Genomic DNA, 21,711 nt, shown 5'->3' on the forward strand with positions numbered 1-21,711 from the left:
CAAAAGTGAATGCGGAGACACAGTGTACACATTTACTTTGTTAGTAGTGCTGAGGTAATAGGCTATTTATATTTGAGGTGCATTAATGATGGATCGAATGGCTGCAGTGGACATGCTACAAGTTGGTATTGTGACTGTTGGCGCAATAATGCATAAAAACACGCTCTCTCGCGCTCTCTCTCTCTCTCTCTCTCTCTCTCTCTCTCTCTCTCATACACACACACACACACACACACACACACACACACACACACACACACACACACACACACACACACACACACACACTTGTTTCCCTTCTTTTACTCGTGCTTGCGAATGACGCCGCCTAGTGGTCGCTCTGCTCTTCTCTCCAAAATATTTGGGTCGTTTGGTCAAAGGAGGGAGTAGTAAACCAACCACAGCTCACACACCGCAGACAGGATTAAAGCTACTCACCATCTGTGTTCCTCCTCCTCTTCTTAGTCTCAAACAAAACATAATGAGGTATACTACACACTGGCAACCCTGGCTGGTTGTAATTTCTTGTTTTATTTCTTTAAAAAAATGGGGGGGGGGGTCTTTTTCGACTTTATTTGATAGGACAGTGTGAGAGGTGGTCAGGAAGCAAATTGGGAACGAGACGGGGAGGGGTCGGCAAAAAGGACCCGGGCCGGCAATTGAATCCGGGTCAGCCACATGGCAGGCGAGTGCCCTACCGGTTATCCACGGCAGGCAGGGCCTTCTTGTTTTATTTCATGTCCCAGCAGACTCCTTCTTTGCACTGAGGGTGTCCAGTGGTGTGTGTGTGTGTGTGTGTGTGTGTGTGTGTGTGTGTGTGTGTGTGTGTGTGTGTGTGTGTGTGTGTGTGTGTGTGTGTGTGTGTGTGTGTGTGCATCCGCCTGCACACACACGAGTGCGCATGTGCGTGTGTTTGTCTGTTGGTTGGTAGGACAGGGCACTAATCAGGGGTTAAGTGTTTATTCATCCCTGTCCCATCCCACCCTGCGTCACAAGACCTCTGTCACTTGACTGGCCTGCATGGCTCCCTCACGTCCCTCATTACTGGCATATTCCCTCTCTCTTTCTCTCTGCTTCTGTCTCTGTCTGTCTCTCTCTCTGCCTCTCTCAGAAATATCTCTTCCTCACGTGTTGATGACACACACACACACACACACACACACACACACACACACACACACACACACACACACACACACACACACACACACACACACACACAATACCATATTGCCTTTATTGCCTGTTATGTAGGCTAAATGTGAGTGTGAAGTTGCTGCCATGTTCCCATCCCTGCTGAGACACCCTGAGTGGGCCGCACATCTGTTCTTTCTTGGTTTACTGAGAGGCGTATTTCAAGACATTTCATAACTTAACGTCTTTTTCTTTCACAATGAGAGTAAATGTAACCACTTGTGTGTAAGGGTGTGACTTACTCATTTTGTTCCTCTTTACCGTACTCCCTGGTCATAAAACAAAGGGCTGGAGGAGCTATGAATCTAAGTGGTTTCTTCAGTTCAGACGTTAAGTCATTAACTGCTGGGAAATTTAATTTGGGCATCATGTTTTGGGGAAGGGATTTACCCCGCGGCAGCACAGATGAACTTGAAGACCAGCAGAGACACTCAGACAGGTACAGCACAGGACAGCAGATGAAAGCTTACTAGTACGTTCACTTAAAATTACTTAAATTTGCTTAAATTAAAATTTTGTTACTGATTTCCTGAGTTGACAGAGAGGGAAGTCAGCCAAGGGAGAGTCTGGATGCTAGGAAAAGTAGAAACTGGGGAAATAGAAAACGAAAATAGTTGTTTAAACAGAGAGAGCCTTGTTGCTTTCAACAATAGACAAACGTGTGTGTGCGAAACAGAAGACAAAGGAAAGTACTCATTGAGGATTTGTGCTTACTTACTCATTTAAACCCTTTGCCCCGATCGCAGCACAAGCCAGCAATGATTGAGGATTTGTTGGCAGAAAAATAAAAAAAACACAGCCAAACCAACAAACAACATCAGGACTCTAGGCTTCCAGTATTTGGCTGTTACCGAGGGGCTGCAAAAGAGACAACAGGAATCCACAGGGAACATCAAGCAAGGAGGAAGGAGATTTTTGGAAGGAAGCATTTTTTGGAGACAGCCTTCACTAGTGGGTATTAAAATACACAAACAATGTCTCGAAACCTGGCACAGATCTTCCTCTTCGTGTTCCTGGGTCTTCCTCTCGCAGGTCAGAACACAAATCTTACTGCCAAGTAATTGTTAACTTGACACTTTAATGCAATAATGCTGTTTTTGAGTGGAATTTGACTGAATGTAAATGGCTGGCATTGATGTCACTTTGCTACACATGGCAGACTTATTGAACGTTTCGTAGTGTAATTTGAATTTGTGTGCGTGTGTGTGTGTGCACGTGTGTGACAGTGTGTGTATGCATGCACGCGTGACTCTGAGTATACACGCGTGTGCGTGTGTGTGTGTGTGTGTGTGTGTGTGTGTGTGAGTGAGTGTGTGCGTGCGTGTGCGTGTGCGTGTGTGTGTGTGTGTGTGCGTGTGCGTGTGCGTGTGCGTGTGTGTGTGTGCGTGTGCGTGCAGGGTGGTGGATGATATGCTGAACAGCAGAAAGTTGTCTGCTTGTTTGTTTGTCTCCCAGACTGTGGACATCATAATGATATGTGACTGATAGTGTTTGTCTGCATTCTTAGCCTGGGTTGCCAGATGAGACTGATGATTTCCAGCCCAAAAAAAGCTCAAAACCCACCTGGAGGCACTAAATTCAATTACCAGTAATTTGGTGATTTCTATGGCCATTCGTTTGCAGAAAAACCCGCACAAATGCCGTTTTTGCCCATTTTTACCCGCAGACAGCCTTCCTAAGCAGCCTCAATGGGCAGGAAACCACCCAATCTGGCAACTCTGTGTTTGGCCTTAGTTCATAACTTGAATCTCACCAGGTGCATTGTGGGTTCCGCCTTGCTCCATGAACAGTCATCTGGAGCTACGCCATAGGCTCCCCACCCCTGGCTTAAACGCAGGCTGACTAATATTGGCAAAAGATGATCTATCTGTCAAAGAGACACTCCTGCTGTGTGTCACTCTTTCTGTCTCCCTATCAATATGTATCACTCCCTCCTTAATGTTGCTCTCTCTCTCTCTCTCTCTCTCTCTCTCTCTCTCTCTCTCTCTCTCTCTCTCTCTCTCTCTCTACTATACTGGTGTTTCTCTAGTTTCATGTGCTTTTGTGTATTTCATTTATTTCTCAAAGCTGAATTGGACTGACAATATACCACACACACTCTCTCTTTCTCTCTCCTCTCTCTCTTCGTCTCTTTCCTTCTCCTTCCCTCCCTTCTCTCTCTCTCTCTCTCTCTCTCTCTCTCTCTCTCTCTGTCTCTCTCTCTCTCTCTCCATACAGCGATGTCCCTGAAGTGCTACACCTGTGTGTTCCCCTCTGTCTCCCCAATGGACTGCCTCAGGTATCCTCAGGAGTGCCCAATAGGCCAGCGGTGTCTCTCCAGTGTAGCAGTGGCATCACAAGGTGAGCATACACACACACATGCATGCACGCACACACACGCACGCACACACACACGCACACACACACACACACACACACATGCACACACACACACGTATGCACACACATACTCATGCAGGAACACAGGCACACACAGACACACACACACACATATGCACGCAGGAACACAGGCACACACACACTGAAGTATCATCACATGATCAGCAGCTGACACTTTCACACATGTGCACATGCACACACACATACAGTATGCACACTGTTGTAGCAGCACGAGGGTTAAGTCGGTAACACTTTACTTTACGGCTCGCTAATAAGGTGGTAATTTCATGATAATTTCACTCTCTCTATCTGTCTCTCTCTCACACACACGCACGCACGCGCGCACACACACACACACACACACACACACACACACACACACACACACACACACACACACACACACACACACACACACACGCACACACACACACGCACACAGCCCAACCTTTATATCTTTTTGGAGCCCTTGTGGGGCCTTCCTATTTTTGTGGGGGCCTTCCACACACACACACACACACACACACACACACACACACACACACACACACACACACACACACACACACACACACACACACACACACACACACACACTCACAGACTCTCTATCTCTCTCTCTCTCTCTCTCTCTCTCTCTCTCTCTCTCTCTCTCTCTCACACACACACACACACACACACACACACACACACACACACACACACACACACACACACACACACACACACACACACACACACACACACACACACACACACACATCTGAAAGCAACAGTGTCAATTTGGATGATTGAGCCGCCTCTACATGTAATTCCAATTCCATCCTGTAGGGCAGGCAATCAAACAGATGAATGTAAACCATGGCTAAGGTCCACCTGGCTAGTGGCTAATTTAATTCAGCATAAGTACTTAACCTCTTAACAGAACATACTGAAGGGCCTTGTTCGGCGAGGATATTAACACAACTGGGCTCCTCTATGCAGCGCACCACATTCTTCGTGTTAACTTTCCACATTCTGTCCTTAATGCTCATTCCTGGACTCCCTTGCAATAAACCTGGTCGCACCAGCAGAGACGATTTTCTGTGGCATGCACATTTATATAGCCTAGTATTCACCTGGTTCACATTGTAGGGCCTATGTGTTTTTTAAAGATATTTTCGACTTTATTTATGACAGGACAGTATGAGAGGTGGACAGGAAGCGAAAGGGGAGAGAGACAGGGAGGGTCGGCCGCATGGCAGACGAGTGCCCTACCGGTTTGCCACAGCAGGGCCTATATGGTTGACGTAACGTGCATGTAACACAACCCATGGACAAGCCTGTTGGATTAAGCTTGGTTTTACCGTGTATCATGGTACCCTGAGGTTCCTAGTTTTGGGTAGGGTGCGCACATCCAAAAACACTTGTTGCAGGTGTTGAGGTTCATCACTAACTGTAGGACCCACACTCATCACTGTGAACTGTATGCCAGAGTTAAATGGCCTGCATTGACTACCGGGAGACTCATTCACTGGTATACATTTATATACAAGGCAATACATGGACTACAGCCACCCTACATCGGCAGCCTAATCTCAGTGAGGGACGTTGAATCTTATGGTCTGCGCTCCAAAGGCCATTTGTTACTCTCTGTCCCTTGCTTACGTACAGAGCAGGGGAAAAGGGCCTGTGTTTTCTGCTCCTACCTCATGGAACAACTTACAAAAGCTGACTTGAGTTGACTGACTTGAAGTGAACAGATCTGATTCCATTGAGCGATTTGAGCGTCTCCAAGATGAGATCACTTGAGACTGACTCGCTTGTTTGTAACTGTTTTAATTGATTTGTTATTGTGTCATTTGATTTGTTATTTTAATGCTTCCTGGTTAAATAAAGGTTTAATAAAAAAATTAAAAAACATACCCTTACTAATGTCCTACGTACAAATGGTCTGGAATGGACAGTGGGCGGGGTGAAGTTTGAAATGTGTCCCATCTCCCTCATCCCTTTCCTATTCGCTGATCTGGTTGTCTGGTAACAAGACCAAGGCTGTCAAGGCCAGGTCATGTTGGATTTCTTTAGGAAACAAAATCAACATGTACTGTAACTAAACACCTTACACCTTAGCCATACTTGTTGATAAATGTCTCCATCACTTCTATTTTCTTCACTACTTTATTTTATTACTATTTTATTTTAAGTGTTTTGAGACCATTGTGCATGGTGATATTGCACTATAAACAATACACATTATTATTATTTTTATTTTTATCTTTATTATTATTATTATTATTATTATTATTATTATTATTATTATTATTATTATATTAGGAGGTAGACAAGGGGGGAAAGCAGAATAATAACCAAAGCCAATCCTGACAGCATGATGTGTTATGTCTGCAGGCAGCCTTCGTCTGGTGTTGTACGAGCGGAGCTGTGCCATACCTAGCCAGTGTGGCCTGAGTGGGGAGAAGCATGCAGCAGGCCTCAACTTCTCCTACCACAACGACTGCTGTGACACGGACCTGTGCAACTCAGCCATGGGCCTTACTGCCCCCTCCTGGTCCGGATTGGTACTGAGCCTCATGGCACTCCCTCTGGTGCACATATTTGGTTGAATGAAGTCATAAATAACCATTTCACTCCTGGTGCTGAAGTAGACCAGACATACAGTCAAAGAAAAAAGTTTGTACACCCTTTGATATTTCTTACATTTCTGTCAAAATTGGTCATAAAACATGGTCTGATCTTCCCGGAAATCACAAGAAGGAACAATCAGAGTCTATTTTAACTAATTTCACCCAAACATTTACATGTTATCATATTTTTATTGGCCATAAGATGTAAACATTCACAGGACAGCAAGGCGTAAGTAAGTACATGCCAATAAAAATACGATAACATGTAAATGTTTGGTTGGAATAAGTTAAAGCAGACTTAGATTTTTCCTTCTAGTGATTTCCGGGAAGGGAAAATCAGACCATGTTTTATGACCAATTTTGAAGAAATTTCAAAGGGTGTACAAACATTTTGCTATGATTGTAGGTCTACACATCTAATCAATCATTTTCAGTATACACCTTCGAAGTAGAGGGCACAATTTACACACTAACATTCTATTTTTTACATGGCTACACGTTTGACATTTTCAATCAGTTCAAAGACTCTTCATGTGCAATGTTTTCAGCAATAAAATCAAATATTGGTCCATAAGTCTTGGTCCTCAAGTCTTGCATGGTTGTCTCTGGACTGTGGAGGGCGCAATAGCCTAACACTTATAGTTAGTGTTTACAATCTGGTTGCAGTAGCATGCTTGGCCACAGGGCACAGGCCACAGGGCCACATTCAGCACTTTACAGTAAAACACACCAGACATCCACATGCTTTGGCTTCAGTAGCAAGCAGGACTGGAATGGTAATCTGGCATACATGGCATTTCCAAATTTCCAAGCTGTCAGGCCAACAGTCCTCAGAGGCCCCGATTTCCTTCTCTCTTCTTCGAGACTGGCCCACAATTTAGGCGGAGTCAACACTAAAATGGCCATGCCCTTTTGGCCCAGCCCTGTTAGCAAGTCATTGAGGTAACAACAACAACAAATGCAAAACTTGCTGCGTGGACCTTGAATTAAACTTGGTTGTGTTTAGTCTCCTCTCCGGCTCTATGAGATTAACACCACACCCCAAATCAGCTTTTAGTAACTAGCCAAAGACTAGTGTAGTGCAATACAACTAATACGCAGCAAAAGTAACAAGACAGAGCTATCAATGCATTAAATATAACAGCATATATGACATGCCAGTGTTGGTATAGGTTGCAAAGCATTAGCTAAAGAGATGTCCTCACCTATGAAATATAATATACATTTTTCATTCTGTGCTGGAATTGACCCTCTGACATTCAGAATGGATGTAACAAGCAATACAGCAAGATAAAACGAAGAACACTATTTCACTTTAGAACTGCGAAAATATTTATAACTGATGTGTAGAACTGATTTACAGCTGTTACGTGTGATTCTTGACCACAGGAAGAAAGCCAGGGTAGCCTACATAGAAAGCCTGTCACTGACCATTTCACCATGTGGGTTCTGGATTTTATTTCACATTATTTTATTTGTCATATGCTCCATGAGCAAAGAGTTATATGGTGATGGTCGTGTAGCCTCACAGTGCACGCCATTCTGTCAGTTTTTGAAAAGACTTAACTACCATAGTGCTACACTACTACAACATTACACAGAGCCTTTAGAAACACATTTTGACTTGGTCATTGTAATTATGGTAACAGCAACTTCATAACAGCGGCCATGTCTTAAGAAATGAAAAGACAAACTAAAGCACTTTGAGCTGAATCTTATATGAATTGAGATATGTGAAATACAATTAATGTGTTTTTAATGTTTTTATCTGCTTACAAAGCATCCCCTCAGTATCTGAAAGTCATTTGAATATGTGCATTTGAATATGCTTTTCTATATTCTGTTCAGCAGTGAGCAAACCAAATAAAAAATACTTACATCAATGAAGGAACTGTTGTAACTCTCTCTCTCTCTCTCTCTCTCTCTCTCTCTCTCTCTCTCTCTCTCTCTCTCTCTCTCTCTCTCTCTCTCTCTCTCTCTCTCTCTCTCTCTGTGTGTGTGTGTGTGTGTGTGTGTGTGTGTGTGTGTGTGTGTGTGTGTGTGTGTGTGTGTGTGTGTGTGTGTGTGTGTGTGTGTGTGTGTGTATATATGTGCATGCACCCATGTGAGTATGCATACTGATGCAATGATGATTTACGCAGTCTTAGCCATTTCCCTTTTTGGAAATAGGAAAAAAAGAACCAAAACCCAAAAAATATTTGTATTTTTCCTAAAACACACTAATAGTCTTAAGATACACTACATTGTAGCGTTACAAAATTCTGAAGTAAACCATGAAGCTGCAGATTCAGGTCTTTTTTTAAATCTGGAATGCACATTATGGAAATAAAGCCTACTTACAGACACACATACAGAGATAGAGAGAGAGAGGGAGAGAGAGAGAGCGAGCAACAGAGGGTGTGGCCATTGAATCAAATATCATGACAGCTACTTTTGCAGACAGAGACAGGCGTTTGTATTTTCCCCAGTAATATGATCTATGTGTGTACACTCAGATGATGCTACTCAGAGCCGTCTAAAGAACATACTGCTCTGATCCTACTCTTTGTGCATCCCTCTGTCATACGCCCATGAATACAAAGAGACTGAGCTAAGCTGGGCTAATCTAAAATACAGTAATGGAGCCCATTGTTGTCATTGTTGTCACACTGTTTTTTTCTATTGCACCATGTGGCGTGGTGTGACATTATCTCACATGTGACAGTGAAGGTGGTCAAAAGTAAGGGAGTGTATTGTGGTTACTGGTATTATCTGACTATGACTGTAGAGGCCGTAACGAGACATCTTCAAATACCGAGGTCAAATACTGCTAGTTGTACTGCATACTGTACATTTTGAATGCTTCAAACTCTTGAGTGAAACTCCTGTGAAGTTCATTTTTCATGAATCACTGTCTTGAGGATAAATGGGGGTGGTGTATACAGACTGACTTTATCATTGTTGATCATACATCGATTTGCATCATAGATACAGTGAGTCCAATATGTATTTGATCCCTTGCTGATTTTGCCGGTTTGCCCACTATTAAAGACATGATCAGTCTATAAATTTATGATAATATGTATTCAAACATGGAGAGACAGAATATCAAAAAGAAATTCCAGAAAATAACTTAAATAATATATTTTAATTTATTTGTATTTAAGTTAGGCAAATAAGTATTTGACCCCTCTAGCTAAAGAAGATAAAGTGCTTTGTGGCAAAGCCCTAGTTGTCTAGCACTGAGGTCAGATGCTTCTTTTAGTTGATGACAATGTTTGTGCATATAGTATAAAATATTTTTGCCCATTTTTCTTCGCAGATTATCTCTAAAACATTAATAGTTTGTGGCTGTAGCTTGGTAAATGGGAGGCTCAGTTCTCTCCATAGAATTACTATAGGGTTAATATTTGGAGACGGTCTAGGCCACTTCACGACTTTAATATGCTTCTTATTGAGCCACTCCTTCGTTGCTTTGACTGTATGTTGTGTATTATTGTCATGTTGGGAGATCCAAAAATGGCCCACCCTTCAGTGTAGTGGTTGAGGGAAGGACGTTTGCACTCAGCATTGTACATTGCATGTCTCCCTCCATCCATTCATTGACGATGTGAAGTTGTCCTGTGCCTTGGCCAGACAAACACCCTCAAACCATAATGATACCACTTTCCATGCATGATGGTGAGGAGGGTGTTCTTGGGATCATAGACAGCAGTTCCCTTTCTCAAAACACATTGAATTGTGTTAATGCCGGACAGCTTGATTTTGGTTTCATCTGACTACAGCACCTCCTTATCATATCCTAAACCAGTCTGATGTTCGCTGGCAAACCTCAGGTGGGACTGCACAAGTTCCTTCTGAAGTAGAGGTACCATGTGTGCACTACAGGATTTTAATCCTCTGTGGCGTTAAGTGCTACCCATAGTTTTCTCAGTGATTTTGGTCCCAGTAGTTTTGATATCATTGTCTAGTTCATCCCGTACAGGTCTAGGGTGCTTTCTGTCTGTTCTCATGATTATCGAATCCCTACAAAAGGTCAAATCTTGTATAAAACCCTAGACAGGCTGATGGATGGTCATTTTGTATTCCTTACATTTTGGAGGAAATGCATCAACAGTTGGGTCCTTAATACAAAGTCTCTTTCTTGTGGCTTTGTAGCCCATTTAATCTTTGTTCAGGTCTAAAATCTTGTCCCTGATATCCTTTGACCGCTCTTTGGTCTTTCCCATCCTGGTGAGGTTGGAGTGTGATTGATTCACTCATACTATGGACTGATTCTGCTGATTCAATGTGTCTTTTATGCATGTTAGTATGTACAGGTTATCTTTAATTCAGATGACAAGTTGATCGGAAGTGCCCATCTGGTCTGTGGGCCCAGAACTGTTATCAGTTGGCAGGGGATCAAATACTTATTTTGCTCAGTGAAATAGAAATAAATTAATATATATTCTCTCAAGAATATTTCTGGATTTTCTTTTTGATATTCTGTCTCTCCATATTAGAATACATATTATCATAAAATGTATTGACTGATCATGTCTTTGTTAGTAGGCAAACCAACAAAATCAGCAAGGGATCAAATACATATTGGACTGACTGTACATTTTACATTACTGAAAAGAAAATACAGAGGACATGACCTCTGTGTCCTCAATGGTAGTTACGGCCATGATGGCTGTGTGACTCAGGTGGAGTAGGTAGCCTATTATAAGTGCAGTGACAGTGGCTCCTTGTAAAATTGAGAGTGACTTTAAAAAAAAAAAAAACCTCTTGTTTGACTGCCAGACGACCTTACTCAAACTCTCAAACTCCCGTTACTGCCTAACGCTTACACTGGGTTATTTATTGGGGGCTCATTATTAATATTGGGGTTGGTAAGCTGTTTATTTATTTATCCTATGGAAGGTGTGTGTGTGGGGGGGGGTTACAAACACTGAAGGCACTTTTAACTACTACTGAGTGTTAAGTACAGTTTTGTTGCCTTTTTGACAATGACAATAAACTCATGAATCTTGACTGTGTCCCAGGCCTGGCCCAAGCTGTCATCGGCCCTGCCTCCACCCCCATAGCCTACCTCTGATGTGACATGGCCCACAGGACCACAGTTTGGCTTCAAGAATGACGCATCGATCACCCTGACGAAGATCCAGGGTGATCAAAACGTTGCTGTTTAAATTTAATAAACTTTATTTTTTTGGAGCTTTTTCCACAGTGTGCAGACCTATACCTTCTTCAATTTGGCTTTAAGAATGACTCAACAACAGCACCATACCCTGTGTTATTGGTTCTGGCAGCTGTGGCCTAATGGCAAGGGACGTGGGCTTTGAATCAGAGGGTTGCAGCAGGTTCAATTCCACCCTCTCCTGGAGTAAGAGTAAAGTAAGGAAGTGCATCTCTACCCCTTCATCCATGGCTGAGGTGCCCTTGAGCAGGTCACCTAACCCCACTCTGCTCCAGGGGCAGTAACCTCTGTAATAACGGTAAGTTGCTTTGGATAAAAGCGTCAGCTAAAAAATATTATTGCATTATAACGTAATTGTTCACACGTCATTTAGAGCTAATCACTGATCTCCGCCTCTGTGAGGACTTTTGTTCCTCCAGCCAGGTCACGTTAGGCAAAAGAGTTGAGTTGAAGGTGGAGTGGCTTAACAACTAACCTCCTCTGACTCCCTCTAATCTAACAACCCCCATGCAGGCCACAGCAAGACTTCATTTGAATCAAACAAACGAGCCAACACAAAAGCACCCAACAGGTCTTGATTCATCACAAACTTCACAGGTAGCCCTCTGTACATGTCACACACAGTGTGTACGTAACACATTACAGGGAGGGAGACACAGCAGGGAATGGTCGTGAAAACATAGCTCCTATTACCGAAGCTGACACAGGAGGGACAAGCAGGTCATTTGGGGGCCCAGCAATGGGTTCTCAATACACTGTGTGTAGACTTTGTGTTGTTGAATTAGCCATAAGCCATCAGAGGCAGGGGGTACCGTAGCTAGGTAATGCTGGTTTTACCTCAGCTAAGGACTGGTTGTTAGGCACAGCGAGGCAAGGTAAGGTGGAATGCAAGGGATAATCTGGTGCAAACTCCTTGCAAGAGCTCCACAATCAGGGAAAGAGCATGCACACGTAAAGGAATAGCCTACTGCTTTTTTGACAGAGGAAATATTTGAAGAGTAATAAGGAATTTTGCAATTAATGGAATTCTGCGAGGGCAACCTGAAACAAAAACCTTGCATTCTACTCCCTCAACACTCTCTTCCGTAGAACTCACACTGACAAAAATAAATAATTAAAATAATTAATTTTTAGTTAAATCGTAAGAAACTGGCCACTTTCGTAGTAGTTTTGTATAAGTAAGCACTCTCATACACATATCATGTACAGTATTATTGCAGTATATGGAATGTTTATGTGTACCTTACTTATATTTGAGAAAAATGATAAATGAGTCACTTTTATGTGCCACAATGAATGTTTAGTATGTGCCATATAATAAATGTTTAGACCATATGAATCTTTACGTGAGTGGTTTTTTTACTGTGTGGGAATGCTTTTCGTTAACTTGGAATATCAGTGACAGTTAAGAAAAAGAATAAGAATAGAATTGGACTTAAATCACAACTGCCAACTGTGTCTCAGTAATGTCAGCCAATATAAGTGTAGATGTGACTTGCTGTGGCCGCTTTACATATTGGAGCTTATAGCAGGTTTTCCAATGGCTTACAAGACTCTTAAGAGAACAGCAATTCTCAGAGAGATTAACTTTAATTTTGAGAGGATATGGATCCCTTCTTTACGCGGGCTGTACTTAATTTCCTGTGCAATTTAAAATAAATTAACAAGGGGTTAACAACATTTTTCCAGAGCAAAAATAATAACAGCACGTTAACCTGGCTTTTTGTAAGGATGGTGGGCCTTTAATCACAGTTCTATATGGTCTGTTAAAGTCAGGAAAGACAAGGCAAAGTTCTCAATGCAATTTCTATGTCGAACAAGTTATGAATTCAATTTGGGTGGTGTGGCTCTGTTCAGAGGAGTCCCCTGATTTTCAAGAGCGCCATGAAACAGCAGTGTCAGAGAACAGAGTTGGGGAATTAGAGAGCATTAGGGAATGCTCACCAAAATTATGGTAAGACTAGGAGAGCAAATCATTCCCCCATGAACAGACCAGAGCACAGACAAAGACAATGACGAGGAGTAGCCTATTCCATGTTGGACGACAAGGTGGAGCTGGGGATGTGGTGAGAGCAGAAGAGTCAGAAGCAGGGAGAGTTGATTAGCTGCTGTAGACCAGGGGTGAGTTTCTCAAAAGGGAAGTTGTTAGCCTGTTAGCAACTTCGGTAGTTGCCAATGGGGAAATGCATTGAAAGCAACGAAGTAGCTAATGTAGTAAGCAACTTTGGTTTCGAGAAATTCACCCCAGACTAGCACTTGACTTGATGTCTTGACAACCATGGCCTTGCCAGAACTGATGCTGACGGGGGCTCTGTGGCTCAGTGGGCTAGTGCCATGTTCTATTGTTGATGTTCTGCAGGGACCTGGGTTGGAGTCCAGTTCGAGGTAATTTCCCGATGCTTACGCATCTCTCTCTGCCCACACATTTCTTGTCTCTCTCACTTACCTATCTGATTAATAAATGTGTAAAAAAAAAGATGCTAAAAGAGGATAAAAGAAATGATGCTGACCCTCGATCAATATCTCACTGTCCCGTGTTACTGTAAATACTGTAGCACAGGGAGCTTAGCTATATACATGGGTTTGCGGTGTTCGTAAACACGATATTGTGAGGAGGGGCCAGACACTGGCAGCCAACCACCTGAGCAAATTTTTTGATCGACAGCAGTTTCCAACAATCAGAGGTTGAGTTGTGCACAGTTAGTTTCGCGCAGTCAGGGGAAAACAAAATATAGAACCCATGTGTTGCTAAGATTAGGAGGGGTGTCGTGCCGAAAAGCGAGTCTCTGCCAGAACACGAGTGCCCTCATTGAAACCAATGGAAACCAATGACCAATTTTTTTTATTTTAAATTTTATTTTTTACCCTTTTTTTGCAGACATATCCCACACAATTTAAGATGGAAAGCCTATCAATAAAGCATCTACATTCCTTCTGGAAGTATTACAAAGAGCTGGTTACAATTTCAGTATTATTTCCATAAAAGAATCGTCATAGAATTGTCATAACAAATGTTCCGGTTTCATTCAAATAGCTCATATTAAGTGGAGAACGAGTAATGTTTCATTAGCATATTTTTAGTTCATAAATTATGTAATTCATACTGCAAAAATTAGTATAATTTTCTCTCAAAAAATGTCATTGGTTTCAATGAGGGCACTCGTGTTCTGGTAGGGACTCGCTTTTCGGCACGACAGGGGCAGCAGAGTGTTGGAGCTCCTGAGCCCTAATTCAATCTTGGAGACTCACATCACATCACATCGCATGTAGGCTACCGGTAGAGTAGGCTACATGTAAACATGCTCATTGTTTCAAGATGACTGATGACACATAGAATTTCCCCTCTTTGTGTGCAGGGCAGGCAGAAGTGAAATGTACAGAGCACGTACGCACACACACACACACACACACACACACACACACACACACACACACACACACACACACACACACACACACACCATACAAGACCAAAAGCAGCGCTCACGCCTCAAACACGCCTGGGAGGCTGACAATAAAAGGAAGTGAAGAAAGACCTTGAGCTTTCAACAAGACGTGTGTGTGTGTGTGTGTGTGTGTGTGTGTGTGTGTGTGTGTGTGTGTGTGAGAGAGAGAGAGAGAGAGTAAGAGAGAGAGAGAGAGAGAGAGAGAGAGAGAGAGAGAGAGAGAGAGAGAGAGAGAGAGAAATACAGACCTTGGGCCTTCAACAAGGCGTTTAAACCACAACAGCCCATGTCTAAATGAGTGACATGCTGTCAGTAACACCTCCACAATCCACAAATAGGCTGACGTCTTGATTTCTATTAAGATGATCTTCTGAATGACAAGAATGTTGGAAGAGAAAAAATGTAAGGGAAGGTTTAGTCGCTTTGCTTAAAGGGTAACTTCAGCCAATTTCCACATGCAGTTGTAATGCTCACTTAACCCATTGTGTCCTGGAGACACATATACAGGTTGTTTCAGGATATTGAGATTTTAGCTGTTTTATTAACTACGTATGTGGGTATGTTAGAGCTGAATGAACACATTACAATGCAAGGGGAGGGTCTTGGCTTTTAAATGTAACTCATTTCATGTTTGTATGTGCTTCGGAGGCTGAGATATTTAAAATTTAATAGGAAGAGGCCACCCCTTCCCAAAAAGGGCTAAGGAAAAATGGGTTTAAAGGGCTGAGCCAAAAAATGCAGCATCACCAAGTACTGACAAGTCAAGGTTAGCGTGAGCAATACAACAGCATATTGAAATTGGCAGGAGTGCTCCTTTAAGTTGCTTCACTTTGCTCAAGTAACAGCTTGAGTTTTTAATTCTAGAGTTGTTGGTGTACAGTTCTTGGTGTGCTTGTGGTTCTTGATGACAATTAAAAACGTAAAAATAAATCATACTGCTGAACAACATGTCTTTTTTTCCTCAAAAAGTTTGCTTTATTTGAACTTCTCACATGAATTGAAAAAGCTACATTAATTTGAACATACAAAACATTGGTTACAGACAATAGTTCAGATTGCCCACAACGCATCCATCAGGTTTGCTGTACGGTTAACGCACACTTTTTTGCAATGCAATATAAATGGTGTGTGTCCCTGAAACAAATCTGTTTAAAACATTGTACAGTAAATTAGTCATAAGAAACAGTTACAGCTGCGCCTTGTAAAAATAGACTTGGTCCTTTGTTTAGAAAATATATGGCTCGTTTTTAAACAGTTCTTCATTAGCCTGTGGTCAATTCATGCAAGTACTTGTGCTTTAGCTATCACACTGTAATTCAGTCTTGACCTCATGGTAAATTAACTTGGAAAAGGTCCTACATCATAAAAGCTATTCCAAGAAGAAGGAGAAAAATCAAACCCGAACTGACACATCCACTTTTCTTTTTAACTCAGGGAAGACCATAGACACAGCATAGACTTCAAAATAAAAGCCCGATAAATTCTGAATCAAAATCGGAATGCCACTCATTCATTCATACTTAAGGGGTTTGTGAGGTGCACTTGGGTGATGCTTTTCTTATAGAACTTACGGTAATATCTAACTGGTGATGAGTATCCACCTTTTCACCACGTCCACTAAAGCCTGCCCATTTCAAAGTTTTCCAAGCTCCCACATTATTTCCTGTTAGGCTGTCCACAGATAGTGTTGCCAGATGTGTCTGGTCAAATCCCGCCCAAATGGTTCTCAAAAAACGCCAAAATGCGCTAAATTCTGCCCAATTTCAACAAATTGCTTTGATTGCTATGGGCCCAAAACTGCAGAAAAAAACCCGCCAAATGGCCAATTTTTCCCGTTTTTACCCGCAGGCAGCTTTCCCAAGTATCCCAATTGGACGGGTAAACGCCCAATCTGGCAACACTGTCCATAGCCTATCTGAATTATTTAGCACCAGCAACTGTGCTAACAACATAGTAATGGCGCCGGCCTTGTAATTGTGGATAATAAGGTGGATACAAGTCAAACTAATTACTCTTTGCCAGTCCTTAATTTCCCCTCTGTGGTCACAGTTTACAACTGGTTACACTCATAGGCCTACAGAATATGACACTATTCTAAAGCCTAATACATTTCACAACTACCCCTCAAGGTAGTGAAACCTAAAACCAATGCTAAGCCTTGACGTGTTTTTTTTTCTTTTTCAAATCAATGCAGATACGTAATTATCATGCTTTCTTTTCAAATGTGTTAAGGTTTTGAAAATTGTTTCTTTTTGGTGACGTGAGGACCTGTCTAGTTTGTGTTGCAGAGGGGGGGGAAACACAGCAAGTGTGAACGATGTGTGTAAGCAATTCAACGTATTCAGATCACTATTTGCATGCAAGTATCGAAGGCAGCGGTAGCTAAGACTATTTTAGGGGGGAGGATATAAGACGGCAGAAAAGGGGAAGCCTGATTCTGTTGCAATCACTTCCTGCTGTGGTTAACTGCTCTGCGCTACGCCCAATGCGGAGGCCAGCAAGCCAAGCCAGCTCTCAAGCTCTCTCTCTGAGTGCGTTGCAATATGCGACCTTGCCTCCTCCACTTGCCTCCTCCACTTGCTTCTCGTCATGATGACATCACTGACAACAGCATTATATTTCAATATCTTGCAAAAGCTCAATTGTAGAGTCTTTCTCTCATTTGCAATTGGGATGGTGAATGAAAAACAGTCCCTCAAAAGTTGTTGTGGCTAGGCTGACAGCTGGGAAACTTTATCCTTTTCTCCACAGAGGAGGGGCCAGGAGGCGGGACGAGGAGGCAAGCGCAAGTGGAGGAGGCAAGGTCGCATATTAAAACGCACTCTCTCTCTCTTCCCTCCCAGAAGGCATTGCACATGCAGCATGTGACTTGACAAAGTAACGTTTTGTGGGAAAAAAAAGGTTTGCACACTCCTTTGGAAAAAATAACTTAAACAAGAAAAAATCCAAAGGACTGTGCAAACCTTTTTTTCACAAAACATTCAGCATGTGACAAATGAATAACATGTCTCAATGGCTTCTGGTGCAGATACAAAGTGCAAGACTGGATCGGTAGGGCAGGTGTACTGGTGTGTGTATGTGTGTGCGTGCATGTTTGTCGGCGCATGTGCATGTCTATGTATGTATGTATGTATGTATGTGTGTGTGTGTGTGTGTGTGTGTGTGTGTGTGTGTGTGTGTGTGTGTGTGTGTGTCTATGTATGTCTATGTGTGTGTGTGTGTGTGTGTGTGTGTGTGTGTGTGTGTGTGTGTGTGTGTGTGTGTCAAGAGCAACACTGTACCCCACCCTCTTCTCTACCTCACCTCAAACTCTTCCCTGCCAAGGAGCATTGCACAGCAGGTAACATGTGACAAATTAAACAAAACAAAACATGTCCGTTTGGTACAGGTTTGTTGGGTGCTGCTATTGACTAAACAGGTTGTGCTTACAGTGCATTAATAGGTGTGTACAAATCCACAAAGCGTGTGCGTATGACCTGAAGCGTGTCTGTGTGTGTGTGTGTGTGTATGTGAGCGGGTGATTGTTTGAACATGCCGGCGAACCTGCTTTCAAGGACATTCGCCACAACTGTGATTTACATACAGGGAAATGAAAGCAGAAAAAAACACAAAGGGGGGGTGGGGGGTAGCTTACTGCGCACGCACAGGTACAGGTACATGGGGACTAGGGCACACAGACACAAAACATCGGAAACCCTCAAGTCAAAAGAGAAGGCAACGTGCTGTAGATTACGACTGCAATCTAGATGAACGCACTCTTAGCTGAGTAGAACCATATTTGCTCAAGGCCTTGTGTGTTCAAGCTGATAAGAATTATGAAAGCAAGGATTGGACGCCTATGATGTGACCTTTAGGGGGCATTCATTCTCCCTTAATGAATTAGTGCAGAGAGGGATGAAAACATTATTTAAAAAAAACAACAAAAAAACAGAAACACTTTTACATGGTTGGTGTGTCTAGTATCTGGGCATAGCGTATGAATGAAGCTGCATGCATTAGATTAGAGCATTGTCTGTAGAGGTGTGTGTGTTTGTGTGCGTGTGTGTGCGTGTGTGTGTGTGTGTGTGTGTGACAGAGAGAGTTTGAGTAAGATAGACATAAAATACTTTTTTAACGTTTTAACTTTAACCTCATGTAATGGCTGTAGGACAGCAATAGAAATGTTTTCCCTTTCAAAGACCTGTCTTTGGGGATTTTTGTGCTTATTTTTTATTTAAAAAAACATGTATATTTGCACATACTGTATACGTCAGTGTGTGTGTGTGTGTGTGTGTGTGTGTGTGTGTGTGTGTGTGTGTGTGTGTGTGTGTGTGTGTGTGTGTGTGTGTAAGTGGTTGCCTGCGTGCGTGTGTGTTTGTGTGTGTCCTTCTTAAGGGCCAAAGCTACTGATGCGTATGCGTAGTGCATCTCAAGATCCGTGTGTGTGTGTGTTTGTCCTTCTGTACTTGAGATCCTTGGCCACTTGGTGTGTGTGTGTGTGTGTGTGTGTGTGTGTGTGTGTGTGTGTGTGTGTGTGTGTGTGTGTGTGTGTGTGTGTGTGTGTGTGTGTGTGTGTGTGTGTGTGTGTGTGTGTGTCCTCCTCTACTTGAGCGCCTTGGCCACCTGGGCGTATGCGAAGTGCACCTCGGGGTCGGTGGGACAGGTGGAGGAGAACTCCTCTCTGGCGTAGGCGGCGTCCAGATACCTCCACAGGTTAGTCAGAGAACGAGGGATGGAGAAGTCCCTGTACTTCAGACACACCACCTGGGAGAAGAGAAGAGAAGAGACGAGACGAGACGAGACGAGACCAGACGAGACGAGAAGAGAAGAGAAGAGAAGAGAAGAGAAGAGAAGAGAAGAGAAGAGAAGAGAAGAGAAGAGAAGAGGAGAGACGAGACGAGACGAGACGAGAAGAGAAGAGAAGAGAAGAGAAGAGAAGAGAAGAGAAGAGAAGAGAAGAGAAGAGAAGAGAAGAGAATGTCTTTATTATTGTCATGGTACAGTACATGCATACTGTGTTGAAAGAATTCTGTTTTTACCACAGACATTTCAAGTGTCAAGAAATGTACTGTGTTCAACTGATTCGAAGTGACCAGTAGGTCAGAAACATTTTCAAACAAAATCATTTTTTAAAAAGAGATTTTTGGGAGCATTCTCTCTTCTCTGGGAGATGTGGTAGAGTTGAGAAATGTTCCAGGCTGGACCTTCGAACCCATGGGTAATGCATGTAGTGTAGCATCTGGGGTCAGGTGCATTAGCCCACTCAGTGTTTCCCACAGAACTTTTGGAAACTATGGGGGCAGCCGAGATTTTTCTTGTTGGGGGGGGGGGGGGGGGGATTTGGCGTAAATGCGTGCGGCGTAAATGCAAAATGGCAAAACAATGACTGAAGTATGACATTGGCACATGGAGAAACTATAGGCCTAAACTTCATGTTACAGACTACATTTATGTTTTGAGAAATTACGTAAGATTTTACCCATGCCATGTATAGCAGTACATTGTCATCTATATAAAAAAAAATGCAGTACAGTGAATCATTTCTGTTTGCAACACCTTTTCCCCCACACACATACAGTACGTAGGTGTGCACATTCTTCATTAGGGGTGCTGGTCACAGGGCCAGTTTTTCAAAAATTTCTCCCAGTAAAAAGGCTGAACAACATTTATGTCTATATTCACTATTCTATCATTACACATGCCTTTCTATATGCAGCCTGATGTCTCCTCTGCTGTGTCAATGAAGGCCTGTTGCCTAACTCATTATCATACAACTGTAAAACAAAGCCTGACTGGGGAGTGTTAGTAAACTCATCCCAACTGTCCCTTCTCTGAAGGCTTTTGATCCCTCTGTCTTTCAAGCACTCATGGTTTTCTCTATAGGATGTATTTACTCCAGGAGGAAAATGCGAAGGAAATCGTTTTTCAAATCGTTTTTAAAAAGGAAATCGTTTAAAAAAGTAAAAAAAAAAACTTTTTTTTTTTTTTTTAACATTTTCGGAAATTATGGCGGCCAAATGTAAACTATGGCGGTGCGCCATAGTTTCCTCAATGTATGGGAAACACTGCCACTGGTTCCCAAACTTTACTATGACAAGACCCCTCATATACCGGTAGATTCCAGCCAAGGCCCCCATAGCATAGGCCGTGCCACACAATTTTTTCTGTGCTCTCAATGAAGTTGGTAAATAAGAAAATGATTCCACTGGGATTGCATTACTTATTTTTGGATTTTTGGAAGCAATTTATTAATTTAATTTATGCAATTTATTTATTTATCAAATTCAATTTATTAAATTCTTCAGTCTATTTTGCTATATGTTTACTCCCAATCTGCCGCAGCCCCTGTGGCATCCCCTCGTGGCCCCCGGTCTCCACTTTGAAAACCACTGCACTAGCGCACTGCAGCCCCAAAACAAGACGCTTCTAGTCACCTTGACGATGTTCAACTTGGGCAGCAGGTTGCAGTCTGCCAGCGTGAGGTCCTGGCCATCCAGGAACGGCCGGGAAGAAGAAGTGACATCGTCTGCACTCGTCTGGTCAATCTCATCAGGAAGTGGAGAGCCCAGGTAGTCGTCCAGCTTCTTCAGGGCTTTCAGGAGGCCTTTTTCCAGATCTGATAGGGGAACACACAGCAATAGCGGATTCGGTAAGCCAGTGTTTTTCAACACTGGGGTCGCCTGGAATTGAAATGGGGTCACCTGAAATGTCTGAAAGTGTATGAAAAAATAATCCTGATAAATATTACCAATTAATATAACATAACTACTCAATATTGTCTTTGAAACACCATTCACAATCTTAGACTGTAAGTTTACTACCTTAAAACGTATGAATCTCTGCAGTCATGCTTTAATTTTTGTCGTGAAAAAAATGTGAATAGGGTCCCCAGAAATTTGGGATGTCAAAATGGGGTCCCGAGGCAGAAAAG

The 21,711-nt window shown here is 42.6% G+C and overlaps 1 protein-coding gene across 2 annotated transcripts in view; it reads right to left on the reverse strand.

The window, feature by feature from the left end:
- Positions 1–17,760: 17,760 nt before the first annotated feature.
- The window catches only part of clic1 (chloride intracellular channel 1), a 10,303-nt gene continuing 6,352 nt past the window's right edge, over positions 17,761–21,711 (reverse strand). For both annotated transcript variants that reach the window (XM_063185607.1, XM_063185606.1), the window contains exons 6-7: positions 21,215–21,396; positions 17,761–19,544 (exon numbers count right to left, since the gene is read on the reverse strand). In XM_063185607.1, the coding sequence (XP_063041677.1) occupies positions 19,383–19,544; positions 21,215–21,396 (344 nt within the window). In that variant the 3' untranslated portion in view covers positions 17,761–19,382. The remainder of the gene's footprint in view (positions 19,545–21,214; positions 21,397–21,711) is intronic.

Source organism: Engraulis encrasicolus, chromosome 20, assembly GCF_034702125.1.
Source record: "Engraulis encrasicolus isolate BLACKSEA-1 chromosome 20, IST_EnEncr_1.0, whole genome shotgun sequence".
Classification (NCBI taxonomy): Eukaryota; Metazoa; Chordata; class Actinopteri; order Clupeiformes; family Engraulidae; genus Engraulis; species Engraulis encrasicolus.